Source organism: Halichoeres trimaculatus, unplaced genomic scaffold (genome assembly GCF_033239565.1).
Source record: "Halichoeres trimaculatus isolate MK-OKI-2021-1 unplaced genomic scaffold, fHalTri1.1 fHalTri1_scaffold_5, whole genome shotgun sequence".
Lineage (NCBI taxonomy): Eukaryota > Metazoa > Chordata > Actinopteri > Labriformes > Labridae > Halichoeres > Halichoeres trimaculatus.
In genome coordinates, this window is record NW_027437183.1 from 9,131,161 (window position 1) to 9,147,096 (window position 15,936).

General features: G+C 39.6%; 1 protein-coding gene across 2 annotated transcripts in view; it reads right to left on the reverse strand.

Moving 5' to 3' along the window:
* Positions 1-250: 250 nt before the first annotated feature.
* The window catches only part of ypel1 (yippee-like 1), a 45,083-nt gene continuing 29,397 nt past the window's right edge, over positions 251-15,936 (reverse strand). For both annotated transcript variants that reach the window (XM_074670135.1, XM_074670134.1), the window contains exons 3-5: positions 10,944-10,987; positions 4,908-5,016; positions 251-2,311 (exon numbers count right to left, since the gene is read on the reverse strand). In XM_074670135.1, the coding sequence (XP_074526236.1) occupies positions 2,222-2,311; positions 4,908-5,016; positions 10,944-10,987 (243 nt within the window). In that variant the 3' untranslated portion in view covers positions 251-2,221. The remainder of the gene's footprint in view (positions 2,312-4,907; positions 5,017-10,943; positions 10,988-15,936) is intronic.

Consider the following 15,936-nt stretch of genomic DNA (forward strand, 5'->3'; position numbering starts at 1 on the left):
TGGACAATGATCAACAAAATAATTTATCAATTAATCAAAAGTTGTTTTATCAATTAGTAAAGCATAGAAGTTATTCAAGGAAAAGCAGAATTCTTCAGTATGATCTAAATAAAGTAGTCTAAAAGCGTGTAAAAAACAGCTGGTGAATGAATCTGGTGAAAAGCGTCCAGCTCTTACTTTCTTTCTGTCTCCTACAATCCATCGCTCATCTGTGAGAAGGCCATTAAAAACATTTTGCCTCTAAACCGACGTGAACCGCAGGCCTCTGCAAAGTGCAAGCGAAGTAGCATTGTTCAAGTATGCCACCATGTAATGCATGACCACACACACACAATGCATATATACACACAGTCATATGCATATATACATATGTGCATGACAGCAAATATATATATATATATAGAATCCAAAATCTACTTACTACAAACATTTCCTTTGTTTTTATGGATATGTCACCATAGCATGTGTGAATATATTCATATGGAGTTGTGTAATAACGTCCGCCCCGATGTTTAATGACATGTGGTGCTGAGTTCAGGCTCCTCACTGGACATAAGTGCATGAGGTTACTAGAGCAACTTTGTTAAACACACTGTTAGAAAAAGATTAAAGAGAAGAAGTTAAAACGCTGCAACAAAAATAAAAATAAAAAGTTAAATTTTTCTTATAAATGCAGCATTTCCTTCCAAGTTTAACAACTTTTGGGGTTTCTTTTACAAGTTATGTCTTAAAATCCAAAGTTTAGTTTGCAAAATCCAAATTTTGTCCACAAAGTTGTTTCCCAAATATAAAAGTTTTGCATTTTACTCCAAAAGTTGTGATTGCCACTGCAAAAGTTTTGTTTGCAAACTCATGTGTATCTTTTTTTCAATTTAAATGATTTTGTCAGAAAATGCAAAATCTTTTAAATTTAATTGTTTTGAATCTAGTTTCTCCATTCCTGATTGGCTGATTGAAATGTCTCTCACATCTTTAAGCGTAGGTCCCGCCCACGAGGTTGAGTTCATAATGAGCAACAAAATTTTTTTTATGTTTACAAACAAAACACTTTGATTTGAAATGAACTTTTTTGAAACTTTTTCCTCTCAAATGTTTTTGATGCAGTGTGTCAACTTCTCCTGTTTAATTTCATAACAAAGCTGCAAAGGTAACCTCACGCTGTTTCTGCCTCTCTTCATGTCTTTGTCACTTATGGTACTGCTGCAAAATGGGACCAGCCACAATCGCATTTAGCCAAAACACTACAAATATTCATATATCTATATAATAATATGTATATATACTTATATATATCCATTTATGTCGAACAAACTAGGTGCTGCTTTCGATGCTTTTTGGGTGCTGAAAGGTACCAGAGAGGGGGACTGAAGAAAAGAACATGAAAGAAAAGGATAAAAAATAAAATCAGGATTAAAATCCCAAACGACTGCAATCCCATCCTTAACCTTCTTTAAAAAAGCAAGATAATGCTACATATTCATAACTAATGAACTCCCTTTCCCCTCCGCTCCTCACCTGTCCCTGATTTCTCATTTGGACATTAGCAAAGAAAAACATGCTCAGCTATGGGCAGAGATAAACAAGCCAAACAAACATACAAACAAACAAACAAATATTAACAGGGAAATAAAATGCTAACCAGTAACATCCATCTTCCATCAAACCAAACCCTTACCAAACCCAGAGGTTAAAACTAAAGCAAACAACAATAAAATAATTAAAGTCATCAAAGTCATTCGTCTCGCTGGATGGGCGAAAGAAAGAAAACAACGAAATGTTCGTTCAGTGAAGTCTGTCTCCTTTCGTAAAGTGGTCGCCATATCACCACAATCACTTGTAAGCGTGGTTTTTGGTGGGGGTGGGGGTGAGTGGGTGGAGGTCGAACCCAAAAGCTCCAGAGCTGCGAAGGAGAACACACAACCTCTGAAGACACGACAGGACTCCTCGTGACGTGATGTTTCAACAGCTGCTCCGCCTCCTCCTCCTCCTCCTCCTCCTTTTTAATTCATTTGTTCTGTTCACTTTCACGATGAGCAGGTGAGAGTGTGTGCACGTGAAGGAGGCGAGGGGTGGAGGCTCGTGGAGGAGAGGGGGGGTTAATTTTCAAAGAGGAGGGGGAGGGAGGGGAGGGTGAGGGGAGGGTGGTCGATGGTCGACGCTCCACGCAGTTCAATAAAGAGCATTCCAAGGTCAGAGAAAGAAAAAAAGCGCGGCCGGAGCGTCACTCCCATCCGTTGTCCTTGATCATGTGAGCCAGCTCGATGATGAACTTTCCCTCTTTGTATTTTTGACTGCTCTCGAACGCATGCTCCTGAAAACACACAGACATGAGAGAGAAAACTCAGCTTTCAATCTCTAAAAGCATCAACAGAATGTAAAGTGAAACTCAGGACATTCATAGTTTGGAACAACAGACTTTTCCACAGAGACACGCAACAAAATAAAAAGATGAAAAACGTTGAAAGTAGTGGAAACCTTGGTGCAACCTGATGTGATGTCTTTATTTCTCAAACACGATATCCTTTCAGACAGTTTCTGATGACCAATCTTAAACTCTTAAGATTCTGAGAGATCTCCTTAAAGTGGTACTCCGGGATGGAACAAGTTGGGTCCTACCACAAGGTTTAGGGCAGAAATTACCCCTACAGCAGTGTTTTTGTGCAGCAGAAGCCCAGAGCGCTCGCACCAAACACCCCCTCCCTGCTCCTCTGCCGGTTTCCTCTGCACTCAGACGGGGCCAGTTTTTACTTGACCAAAAACACAAATAAACAGACTCCCACCAAAAAAATCTGATATCGGTCTGCATTCACGCTTTATTTAGAGAATTTTCAGCGCGTTATGTTCACACAGAAACACAGCTAAATAAGGCACTAGTCCTCATCGTGTCGAAAAACAGCGCTACCTCCGCTGCAGAGCCACAGCTGGCTACGAGGCGCTCGCCGCTTAGTGTATCAGTCTGCGCGCGGCGTGCTAAATATAAACAAACGCAGGTAGTCTGCCAGGACGAAGAGACACGATGAGAAGCGGTGTTTTTGTGTGAAAGTAACGCGCTGAAAATTCTCTAAATAAAGCGTGAATGCAGACCGATATCAGATTTTTTCGGTGGGAGTCTGTTTATTTGTGTTTTTGGTCAAGTAAAATATGGCCCCGTCTGAGTGCAGAGGAAACCGGCAGAGGAGCAGGGAGGGGGTGTTTGGTGCGTGTGCCCTGGGCTTCTGCTGCACAAAAACACTGCTGTAGGGGTAAATTCTGCCCTAAACCTTGTGATAGGACCCAACTTGTTCCATCTCGGAGTATCACTTTAAGATGCATTGATTTTTACGCCTCCTTCTTTCTATCATGGAGCGTTTCACCCCATTCGTGTTGACTGTCAGTCTACTGTTTGTCGTTTATTTCATTTCATAAATTTGTCTATTTGAGCAGGTTAAAGACATTACAAAAAACAAAAACAGAACAAAGATAAATAAGATGTAAGATGTCTTTAAGCAGAAAAAACAAAAAAATTAAAGAAACAACTCTAAAAACATAGATCATTATACCTTGTTTGAAAAGGTGTAGGATGAAGTCAGAAAACCTTTCTATTCCTACCCCCTGGTCTTTACATTTTTATAGTCTAATCTGTTACAGCATGTGTAGAAACCCAAAACAGAAGAAAAGAAAGTGCATCACAATAAAACTAACAATACATTTTTTATCAGTTTAAGTTTGCTTCAATCTCACTCTTGTATCTACTGAGTAGGGATGGGAATCGAAAACCGGTTAATAAGAAATCTTTCAATCCATCTGCAGCTATCTTAGCTTAGCAGTTAGATAACTTTTCTCTCAAAAAACTTTTATTTCATTTACTCTATTTCTATGTTATCTATACTGAGTCGCTTTTGTTCCAAATCGTCCCCACAGCAAAGCAAGTTAGTGTCATCTGCATATAAGATCATTGAACAGTTTTTGAAAGCTCACAAATATTTGTCAATGTTTTCAAAGAAAACATAAAAGAAAAGTCCAACTCTTCACCCACGTCTGCTCGTGTTTCATCGACATGACAACAAAAGGTCATGTGGAGAGGAGTGTGGCTGAGAGGATTGAGGCGTTTGGGACTGACAGAAAATGTCTAAAAAGAAACAAGTCTTCAGACTAACCCTTGAAATCTTTAAAAAATTAAAAGAAGTGCAGGTTAGATGTAAGTAGTTTCAAAATAGACTCAGTTATAAATGTTTGCCTGTTCATAATCCATGATTTAAAATAAGATTATCAACTCCAAAATCAGTTACATCTAAATGCTGTTTCAGAGTGTCTGTGGTCTCTGGATCACATCTCTTGATGTTGTGTGTGACATCCTGCTTCTCGTCCTGCAGAGCTGGAGGAGGAGAGCGTGTGTTGGTGTTTCTCCGTGTCTCTGATTATCGGCTCAGCCTGCTTTGCCTTGTAAACCAGCTCGACTCTGCTCAGCTCGCGGCGCCTTTCTGAGAAGCTCTAATTGTTTTTGTCGCTGCAGCAGCGGCTTTAAGTGAGTCCCTGTCTTAAAGTGTGTTCAGTTATTTTACACCCTCCTATAGTCTTCTCACACAATTACCAGGAAGAGCCTCTTCAAAACCGCCTGACATTTAATCACTGCAGACTCTCAGAGGTACAAGCCTGCAGCCAACCTTCCTGCACTGTAATTATCGTCAGGGCTACGAGACCAAAGGGTGCTCGGTCGCTCTAAATACAACCACGAGGAGGAAAAAGTGTCACCACGGCTTTAACATGCAGACTCGACGACCTTTGGTTGCATCATTCGCCCCTTTTACAGCAGAGAAACCACATCATTGCACAACAACGTGAAGCAGCAGTGAAATTTAGTGCAAAAACACAAAAACAGGGCTGTTAAAAAAGGGTTCAGGTGAAAGTTAGAAGAGTGTGAGACTTACATATTTCCATCCCAGCGTGGTTTTACAGTTTTCACAGTAGATATCAGCCACAGCATGTAAACCTGTAAGGAGAACCCGCTCCTCTGCTGGCCCGCAGCCGACATTCACCCTGTGAGGAGGACAAGAGGAGGAGAAGAGGTCAAAGAGGAGCAGCTGAAGTTTAACCTTCTCTTTGAAATGATTAAAACCAGAGTCTGAAAACACCTGATTGATTCATGTTTCAAGGATTCTCTCTATCTGAGCTGTTTGTGTAAAAACTGAAGAATCTGTGTCAGACGAGGCTTCTGGTCATTTTTAACAGGCAGGTCTTCAGAGGGCTCGTGCTAAACTAGATTAGCACAAACATCCTCTTCAGAGTGAGTTTGAGCTTTTACTGTCGGGTCGTTTCAGGGCAACGGTGCAGAAAAATAAAACTCTGGAGCAAATCAGCAAGAATGGAGTGAGACTGCTAAAAGCACCAAAGTTACACACCCTCTGCTTTTACCATCTGCTCTGTGTGAAGGTCGAATTCAGGCGCAATAATGCTCGACATTCATGCTGGTGTTTCGTGTTTTGTATCTGCTGGAGGAGAGGAGTTGTAAGCATCTGTAGTCTCTGCGTGTTTTGCAGAAAATCAGCTGCGTTAAAGTGATAAGAATTGTTTACAAGAAGGGTTGAACAGTTGATTTGTTGGTGAAATCACCACATTTTCTCGATGTGCACGGACAAAGAATTGTTTTAAGGAGTGACAAATTTTGCACCCTTGTGCACTTCATGAAGTGCAGCAAATGCAATGCCCCCCATTTATTTATTTTTTTGGTTTCACATTGAAGAAGACTTTACAAGGCCTGTTTAACATTTGAAGACTGTTGTGAATATCAATATTAAAGTTTAAGAGCTCTTATTTGACTGATTATATGGTTGCTGTTGTTGACATGGTCCTTTAACACTGTGCCATATTATTTGTTTTGTTTAGTTACTTCATTGTGGGATCGATAATCTGACTTTAAACCAAAAAAAATCCGATTAGTCTGTTGTAAACTTTACAAAACAGCATGTGACGAATAAAATGATTGATGTATCTACTGTTCAAACACAGATACGTGACTTTTAGTTTGTAACATGAGATCAAATCAATTATCTTGAACTTTTCTTTCCCATAAATATGAAAAATATTGTAATTAAACTCTTTTAAACTGTTGAAAATAGATCACCATCAAGTTTCAAAAGAGCTCTCATGACTCTGGCCCCAGAAGGTGGAAATTTATCAAACATCAAAGGCTTTTTCTGAGCATGTGCGTCCTAAAATACTCCGGCCTCCGGGAGATGTGGCTCAACAAATGGAAAAAGAAAAAAGAAAAACACTTAAAGGTCCCATATTATACAAAAATCACTTTAAGTCTTTTAGTGAAATTTGTGGGTCTTTGGCTTTCCTCACAGCCCACAAAATGTGATATTTAATGAAAAAAACAGTACTTAGTAGTGCTTGTGAATGTAAAATCCTGACCTAAAACGAGCTGTTTGGATTTTAGGGATTTGCCGACGTCAGCGATTCCCTTTTTTGACCAATCAGGGGCAAGTCTGACCTGATTGGTCCACCAGAGCAGATACCCCCGAACCCCCTCCCCACTGCTGGAGAGATTTCTCTCCAGCAGCGGGGAGGAGAAAGCCAAATTTGAAGAGCCATCACTGCTCTGTTTTTGGCTGTAAACAGCCACATAGTTCCATGCACAAGCTTCCCATCTCGGGAGAAAACAAGACTAAGTGGCTAGAGTTCATTTATCAGGGAAATGTTCCATCTACACTCGGTAAAACTGTGCATGTGTGTGCTAGTCACTTCACAGCCGACTGCTTTTCCAACTTTGGACAGTACAACAGAGGGCTAGCGAATAGACTGGTCCTGAATCCAGGCGCATTACCAACCATCCACCAACAAACCTGGGACCCTGGAAATGTGAGTATTTTAAATGCTGTGTGCTGTGGAGCAGATGTAAGAGCTTTTCCTCAGTGTCCCCCCTGTCTCTGTGTTAGCTTCAGGATGCTAACTTTAGCTGCGGTTAGCCTGTTGTTTTAGCCTGTAATGTTACAGTAAACAAGCTTTGCTGTTTTCTAAACATTGTGCACTTCGCGGTATCAGGGGTGGCTCATTTACATATGAAGGTCACGCCCACTAAATCAGAGCGTTCTGAACAGAGAGGCTATGAGAGCCTGGAAACAATGCTGCTGTGCTTGATTTATTGGCTTTTTGGACAAAAACATGTTTCTACCATTTTATGAAGACATCAATGATCCATATTAAACTGCAGAAAATGAGCATAATATGGGACCTGAACGCCTTGGGAAGTCTTTGAATGAAATGCTTAAAAACGCAGCAAAGAGCTGAATTGAAATCTAAATGTTAAATTTGTTGTTGTTCAGGACTTCTTTGTCTTTCCTGATAAACACTCCACTCCCTCTCAGTTAATTCTGCTCTCCTGATTAACTTCTGACTGACATTTTAATTAAAGCGCGCGCCACAAACTAATAAAGTGAGTGAAGAGCTGTTGAAACAATCATTAAGTGTAACCAAGCTTCATTTAGTCGTCTACAAGACTTGAATTCCCACCTAATGTGGCTGTTTGTGACGACACACAGACATTAATTCAGCACAGAGGATCTCAGCCGCTTGCACATTTGGCATATTTTGAATAATTTATCTGGACCCAGGAGTCAGCAGAGAGCTGCTTTTATTCAGTTCACTCCTGTAGGTGAGAACAATGTAATCTACACTCTGGAGGCATGGAGCAGCTCCAGCGTCACACCTGAGTATGTCTTCTGTGGTTTTTATTAAGACTGAGAGCCGAGTCCCCGAAACCAACCAAGCAAGAAATAAACCTGTGGAACTGTTTCAGGAGTTTAAAGAGATGAATGTTAACCAGGAGCTCCTGCAGCAAGGACTCAAACTGGGGAGATTTGGTGATTTAAACACCAACAAAAACACCTTTGGGAAAAGTTTGTGGCCTTGGTTTTGCCAATGAAGAAAGAAAATCGTGAACTCCACGCTTTGTTTTTTTGTTGCTAGGCGCCGCCCTGTTGCGGCAGCTCTCTCCTCGTCTGTTTCTTGTAATTTGTCTCTTTCATTATTTTGTATGGCTCACTTGTTAGTCATGGACACCAAACTGTTTGTGTCTTCAGTGATATTTTTACAATTTTCGCTCCTGTGTTTGTCTGGAGATCCTACATGTAACCTTGGAGATCCTACATGTAACCTTGACCGCATTGTTTACATGTGAAATCAGCTGTTAGCAGCATGTCAATGCTAACTGTTGCAAGGCCTAATGTTTCCCCAAAAGGTGAGGAGAAGGAGGTGTGAACGACGTAATGGTGCCGAGGTGAGAGCTAAGAAGCGAAAACGTCGACTTGTCTTTCTATCCATCATTATTTGGAACGTAAGATCTATCTCCAATAAGATGGACAAACTAGCCATGCTAACCCAGCAACAAGGGGAATACCAAAAGGCAAAGTAGCATCATGTTTTTCACAGGTATGACTGCTGAAGAAGCTTAGTCCTGGACCTTTTTGCACCATACACTTTACTTTTGTTTTCTTAATTGCTGCTGTGACTCCTGAATTTCCCCATGGGGATAAATAAAGTATGCTCTGTTCTATTAACTATCATGATGATCTTTTATATAACATGACCTTGGTCTTGACTTGATCTTGATCCCTAAATGTCCTGTTCTGCTCTTGGTGCACTGTGCATCTCACTTGGTCTTGATTGGTGTGGTCTGGACTATCAAATACTTCCCCTCAATTTAAAAACATTCAAGCAACAGGAGAGTAATATCCGATGAGTCAGCAGTAAACATAAATGTTCCTTGAAGAGGTTGACGTCACTTGTGTAAACCGCCCATGGCACGACTGAACTAAAATCTCGCCCCTGCTCTCCTGCTCTGACTCACACGTCCCTGAAGACAGTTTGAGATGAAGTTAGAGTGGATTTTCTTTTTTTTTAACTCTGTCTTTATTTGGGGGATGGCTTGAGAAAGAGAGAGACAGGAAACGTGGGAAGAGAGTGGGGGGATGACATAGATGAAAAATAGCATTAATAAGCCACGACCAGTGTGAAGAGGACAGCAGCCTCTGCAGATGGGGCACCTGTGATACAAAATAAGTTCAACATACTCCGAGTTTGATTTGGGTTAACTAACCCAGACAACGGAGGGGGCTAAATGGTCACATGAAGCTTGCTACCAAATTAATAAATCAACGAGAGATAGACCGATATGGATTTTTTGGGGCCGATACCGATACTGATTATTTGTAGTCAAGGAGGCCAATAACGGATATTTGAAGCCGATATTAATTTGCAGTCAAAGTGAAAAGATTGGTGTCAAATTTTGAACAATACAAACTCCAACACTTAACTGCAATCAGATGCCTTCAAGCATATGTCAGCTCCCAGGCTTAGCAGCATGTTTTATAAACGTAAATAAAAACTTTAAAAAATAATAGCTTAAGTTTTCTACAGTGAATAAAAGTTTTTCCAAAATTTCTATGTAACTGCAATAAAACTTGACAGAATTGAGTTTGTGCTGCCTTTTACAGGCATGTAATGCAGTCAAATTAATTTTCTGTTTGGTTTTAAATGACTGATTTTAAATGACCATCTAGGGCTTCCATAGTTTAGACAGGGACAAACTCTGTGCAGAGAAGTTTCAGAGCCAAAACAATACAGTTTTGAATGGGTGTCATGTCGGCCGTCAGATTAAAAAAAGGCAGATGCCGATATGCCTCAAAATGCCAAATATCGGCCCTGATAATCGGCCCGGCCGATAATCGGTCTATCCCTAAAATCAACTGTGTGTGTGTTCACAAGAAGGGATAGAGTAACAACTGAGCAATCACAAACATTGACAAATCTGTCATTGAAAAGCTATTTAGTGATGAAACTCAGAGTAAATCAAGATAGAAAAGGGAGAATTTTAACACACAAATCAGCCTGTTTTGCAAAATGAAAGAAGAGGAGACGCTGAGGGTGAACTTAAAAGCCATTCACTTCCTCATAGTTATAACAGATCTGGCTGCATGATGACCCTAGTTTAGCATGTGCGACAGATTTAGACGTAATACTTCAGCTGCAGCTCTGACAGTATCAAACATGGAGCTATAAAAAAGGATACAAAAGCATTTCAGTGATACGAACTCATGATTAAGCATTTAGTATATAAGCTAAACCAACTTCAAGACTTAGACATTGGCTTATTTTAGTCTACACTGAAGGAAATAAACCATGTCCATGCACAGCTTTATTATGCATAAGGTGCTCATCTCAGCAGCTGCTTCCTCTGTTGATGTGCTAACCTGAGGAAATTACTGGTGAAATGTGCTGTTTTTTTTTTAAACTAAGTCTGATTAAAGTCAATTTATTGTGGGGTTGTCAATGTATTTTTTCCACTTGATTAATTTAATGCTAGCTAACCAACAAACAAACAAACTAAAGGTCACCTCCTCTTGGTTAAAGGGAAAGATTTGCTCCGGCCCTGTGTGCACCCTTTGTTTCCCCCGTTCTTTGGCAAAGAGAATTGCTTATTTTTCTTTTTTTAATGCTTCAAATAACTGTAGAGTTCACTAATTTTGTACTTTCTAACAAAATGTGGACCTGCATTATGTGTGCAGACAGAGTGGAAACAGCAGCTGCTCCTGTGTTGCCCTGTGTGTCAGAGAAAGGACCGAACTGGGCGACAATGTTCAGAAAACAAAACTGAACTGGTGTGACAGCGAAGCAGGAGGCTAATGTGAAGGGGGGACAGCTGAACTCTGGTTGTACCTCACACAGACCCACTTAGGTTTCTATCACAGTTGTTACTCGGGGACACAAAAGCTACATGTGAGTTTTGAAAACAAGCCCCACATGAGCGATAAATTACTCTGTTGGAGAATAAATGAAGCAAAGAGAAAGTGAATGGTGGGAGAAGGAGTAGTTTGTTTTCTGTGGTTTAACAACCCAGCTTTAAATACAGGAGAATAAAATACACAGAGAGAGTGAGTGTGTATGTGTGTGTGTGCTATACTTACACTGAATTAAACAGGTAGGCTCTTCCTTGACTGCCTTGAAATGACTGAAACGAGAAAGAAGAAACAGAGAGAAAACAATCATTAAAGTTGATGATACAAAGCTGAGTACAGGAATGTCAGCATCGACGCCCTGTGGTGCTTTTCTTTCACTGACTGCTGTGCATACTTGTTCCTCCACCATGCCAAGGTTCCCACACACGTTTAGCTGCAGGTAAGGCATTAAAAGAAGCTCTGAGAAGAGCTGCTGTCTCAACATGTAAACATCAGAGTCACCTCCACACATCAACTTTAATGACGGAGCAGAGACAGGCAGGTCTTGTTTTTGAGGAGTTAGGTTTGATTTTTCTCATTTCCTTGTCACTAATCGTTGCCCGAGAACAAAAAACTCAAAATTCATTACTTTAATTGACTTTCTGCAAAAAAAACGTGTTAAAACACTTCTTGAAAAATTTCCCCTGCAGCCAATTTAAGATGTCAGGCTTCAGTTTGGACACGCAGCCTCCAACAGCTGACAGAGGAGAGGCTTCAACGCCTGAACAATGACGGGACTCATCCTGAATCAGTCGTCAATAAAAGCACAGCCAAGATCCACTTTTACTGCTCGTTACGTAAACTCTACACACAAACAGCTGATTACAAAACGAAGACCTGATTCAAAACATCCCCGCCAGCCCCAAAGAGGCTCCACGCTGCTGAAAGCCTGTTCGCTCAGAGCACTGAGGGATAAGTGAAGTCAAAGTTTCCCTGTAGACCTTCCTGATAAACAAACAGTGATGTGTTTACATTCAGTGTTCTCTCTTAAGGCTTAACAAACATGTTTAATGTATTTCTTTACTCATGAGGCGAGATTTAAGAAACATGCGAGTGTCTCTGCGGAGCTACTGTACACAGAGAAAGGCATTGTGGGTAACTATGGGTTGCAGAGAGGACGCGGTAAACAACTTGAACAGGAGTGAGGAATATTTTAGACCTGACTTGTTCCGTGTTCTTTGGTCTTTAAGTTTTCTTTCGCCAAAACTTTTTGTCACAGTTTTCATTCTGTATTTCTGTCACCAACCAATCCATAGCTCCAAAGAACAACCTAAAGTTTGTGCTGATTCTAGCGCCCCCTGTTGACAAAGCAGAGCCTCTTATCTCTTTTTCAGATCTTGTCCTGTGTAAGTGATGTTTTTAAACAGCCGTTCATATCACTCCCTCTGAATCTTTGCTTTGTGAAAAAAAACCTCTGATTTAGCAGCTGCTGTGGCTCAATTTGTACAAGAAGGACCATGTAACTTTTTTCCGATATTAAAATGAGATCAAAGTAACTTTAAAGTAGAAATAATCAATCTAAATGCTGATGTTTGCTCATAAAGGGGCACTAATGTTGATTTCTGTGCGTTTTATTAAGCAGCTCTGAGGTTTAAACAACTGACACATAACTTCTGAGGCTTGTTTGGATATTTGGCGAAAAAGAAGACGATTATTTGAATTTTGTAATCTCCAATAAGAGATGATGCTAAAAATTACAAAATCAGTAAGTTCCTGAGTGTCCTGGTTTCTCTAACATATTTGAATATTGAATATATGATCATATTAGGAAAGCAGTCTGTGTGAAGAGACAAATTAGGGCTGAACAATTTTGGAAAATAACCTTTCTGCAATTTTTTTGGACCAATATTGCGATTGCGTTTAGCATGTGATTTACACAACAAAGGATACTATTTACATATAAACAATTCTTTCCTGTAGGCCAGGCCCAAACGTTATGATGAAATGAGATGAATTGATACGAATAATGTATATTTATTTAATCATTACAATCAGAGCTGACTGATTGATTTAACTTCAAGCCTTGTAGATGATTAATAATTAGGGATAGGTACCTAATTAGGTACTTTCATAGACACCGATCGGTATTGATTCAAGTAAAACCAAAAGGTACCATGTTTAGGTACCTGAATGCATCCTTGTGACTGTGGGAGAGTGGAAGAGTAGGCGGTTTTCCATGCTGGACATGAACACAGCATTGCAAGGTTATATATTGAAGAATACATATTTAAATTGGAAAAAAGAATATTTTATTATTAAACAATTGATATTTTTTAACATATAAACAGGGAAAGTACCAAAAATTGGTACCGTTGAGTACCGGCACTGATTGCCAGGTACCGGACATCATATCATTTATTTCCTTAAATAAAATCAGAGAAAGGAACAAAGTACTGCAGAACAACAGGCCTGGTATGATCAATAATTTGAAAAATAAATACAAATCATTTCTTCAATGAATCTCACACTAAATAAAGTGCATAATATGTAAATAAGATCAAATCTCTGGCTCAACCACTGAAATATGCCAACATGTGGGGTGCACTTTTTTATAAACAAGAAAAAGAAACACTGTGAACATACATATCACATATCACATGTATAAAAATGCTACAGATCTATCACCAGTAACAAAACTCAAACTAAAGCACAGAAACGTAAATAAAAACAAAGTTTGGGGTCAACCACTGAACGTGTGGATTACACTGCGATGTCAGTTCAGCCCTCAAAATACAAATAGGTAAACACATCCACCAGCCACTCTTTAGTTATCATACAGTGATGATGTAGCTTTAATTAAGGTCTGTGCACAACATTTCCATGGACGTGCAGCCAACGATCCAATTATAGATGCTGAATCGTATTTTAATTTTCCAAGTTATATTAAGGGAGAAGGATATATAGACAGTATCATAACAGTTGAGGCTGGAAGTTGAACCAAGAACTCTATTGCCCTCCAGGCCAACAGCTGCCTGTAGATGTTGAATCCAAAAAAAAGCTTCTGTTTGTCCAACACAGTGCAGAGAAAATAAAGTCGTGGATAAAAATATAGTTTTACACCGCCAGTTAAAGAAGACGCCTTGAAAAGCTGACCATCTCTGGCAGAGGCTGTATCATAGTCACATGATCACATGTTGATCTGTTATTGGTATTTTTTGAGGAGTTTCCAAAATGCTCCCGTCATTTTTTAGCACATTACATAAGCTGTTTTAAAAGCCGATTTCAAATGCTCATAGTCAAAGTTGATGATCCTGTCTCAGTGTATAAGTATTGTAACGTCTTATCAACTCAAATCTTGAGTTTAAAGCCTGGCTGTACAGTGTACATGAGTTTCTGATGAATTGGAAACTTTTAGAGGCAAATAGGAAAGTTTTAGCGCAGAAAGACGCAAAATGTACCACAGCTTTGTTCAAAAACATGACTGTTATGATCTGTATTTTTATCTTCTCTCAAAGAGGCTCCAAAATTGCAAGAATGCTCGCAGAAATGCGTCACAGTATGCAAATGAGTCAGAGGTCAAAATGTTAAACGTTTGCGTACGTCAGAGAGAAATATGAAGAAGCACTGTAAAAAACATGTCCCAGAGACAGAGCAGAGAGAGCACACGTGGACCAAAAAATATCTGGTGCGGACGAACCAGTAAATAATGTTTCCATCCTATAACAGAAGACTATGTAAGGCAGAAAATCACTGATCTATGATCCAAAGAAATGTCAGAATATCATCCGACACTTTTTCCTTTCAGCTTTTCCAAACATGATTAAATATGTTCCAGACAAAAGAGGTTGCTGAGAGCTTCATGTAAGATGATATGTTGAACATGAAGCAGTGGTATAAACAGAAGCTTTATAAATATCCCGTCTGACAGGGCGTTCCTGTGCATTAATGTAAACAGAGAGACAGAGAGCAGCAGAGCGGTCACAGAGGCTGAGGACAGAGCCCCACCGCCTGCCCTCCTCTCCTCCTTCACCCTCATCATCCTCGGTCGGCAGACAGGCCCCAATCGGCTTTGCTGCTTTTTCCATTGCAAATGAGAGCGGCAGATAAGTTTGTGGCTGCGGTCGAGGGCGCTGAGCTAATACCAACTAATAAGAGCACCAGCTGCCTCATCCTCCGCTGACCACAGACACCAAACACCACACAGCACCGACCGCAGAGACACCGGGGACGAGTGGAGTCAGCTTTCATCAGAGCTACATGTTCTTATTTCATTATTACAGGAGGACAACATGAAGATATTAAAACACACATTTATCCCTTCAGTCTCTGACATACATTACTACGAATGTCTCTTTACTGCAGCTCATGTTAAAAGATATACCGTCAGTTTTATTGTGCTTCATTAGTTATAAATTTCAGAATCTATTTTTAACAGTGACTTTAATTTTCTGCACTGACTTCATATAAACACACTAACATGCAGCTAAATCAGAGTTTGTTGTTTCTCTGATGATTCACAAAAACACTTTGTTAGTTATGTTTTTCACATCATGATCAATCATAATTGTTTATTACTCATAAAATAATAACTATTTTCACAGGAATTAAAGTTATTGTTATTTTGTATTCTTCATCCAATCTCTCATTTATCTGAAACCTCTTTTGTATTCTGTCCTTCCTTAATACCATCCAATCATCCTGTGAAAATATTGGGTTTCAAAATATCTTCTTTTCTGTTTCATTAACTACCTGAGTCCTTGAGGAAAAAGCAAAATTAGTACATGGTGTGAACGCTTGATAAAAAAACATGATTAACAATAAAAGTAATGAAGATAAAAACAGGAAAACAAAGACAGAAAATGGAGGAAGACAAGGAAGAAAATGTAGCACATGAAGACAAAGGAAAAGGAAAACACTGAAAAAGACAATAAAGAGAAAAAAGACTAAGAAGAGTGGATTAAGAAGACAGGAAAAAGACAAAGGAGAGGACAAAGAAGAGGCCAGAGAAGACAGAGAAAAGGGGGTTAAGAAATACCAGAAAGACGAGAAGGAAATGTAGCACATGCAGACAAAGAGGACAGGAAAACCTTGGAAAAGGACAAAAAAGTGACAAAAAAGTGACAAAAAAAACATAAATTAGTGCAAAAAAAAAAGACTGAAAAAATGACGAGAGGACAAAGAAGAGGTATAAAAAGAGGCCAGAGAAGACAGAGAAAAAGGGGTTAAGAAAACCAGAAAGACC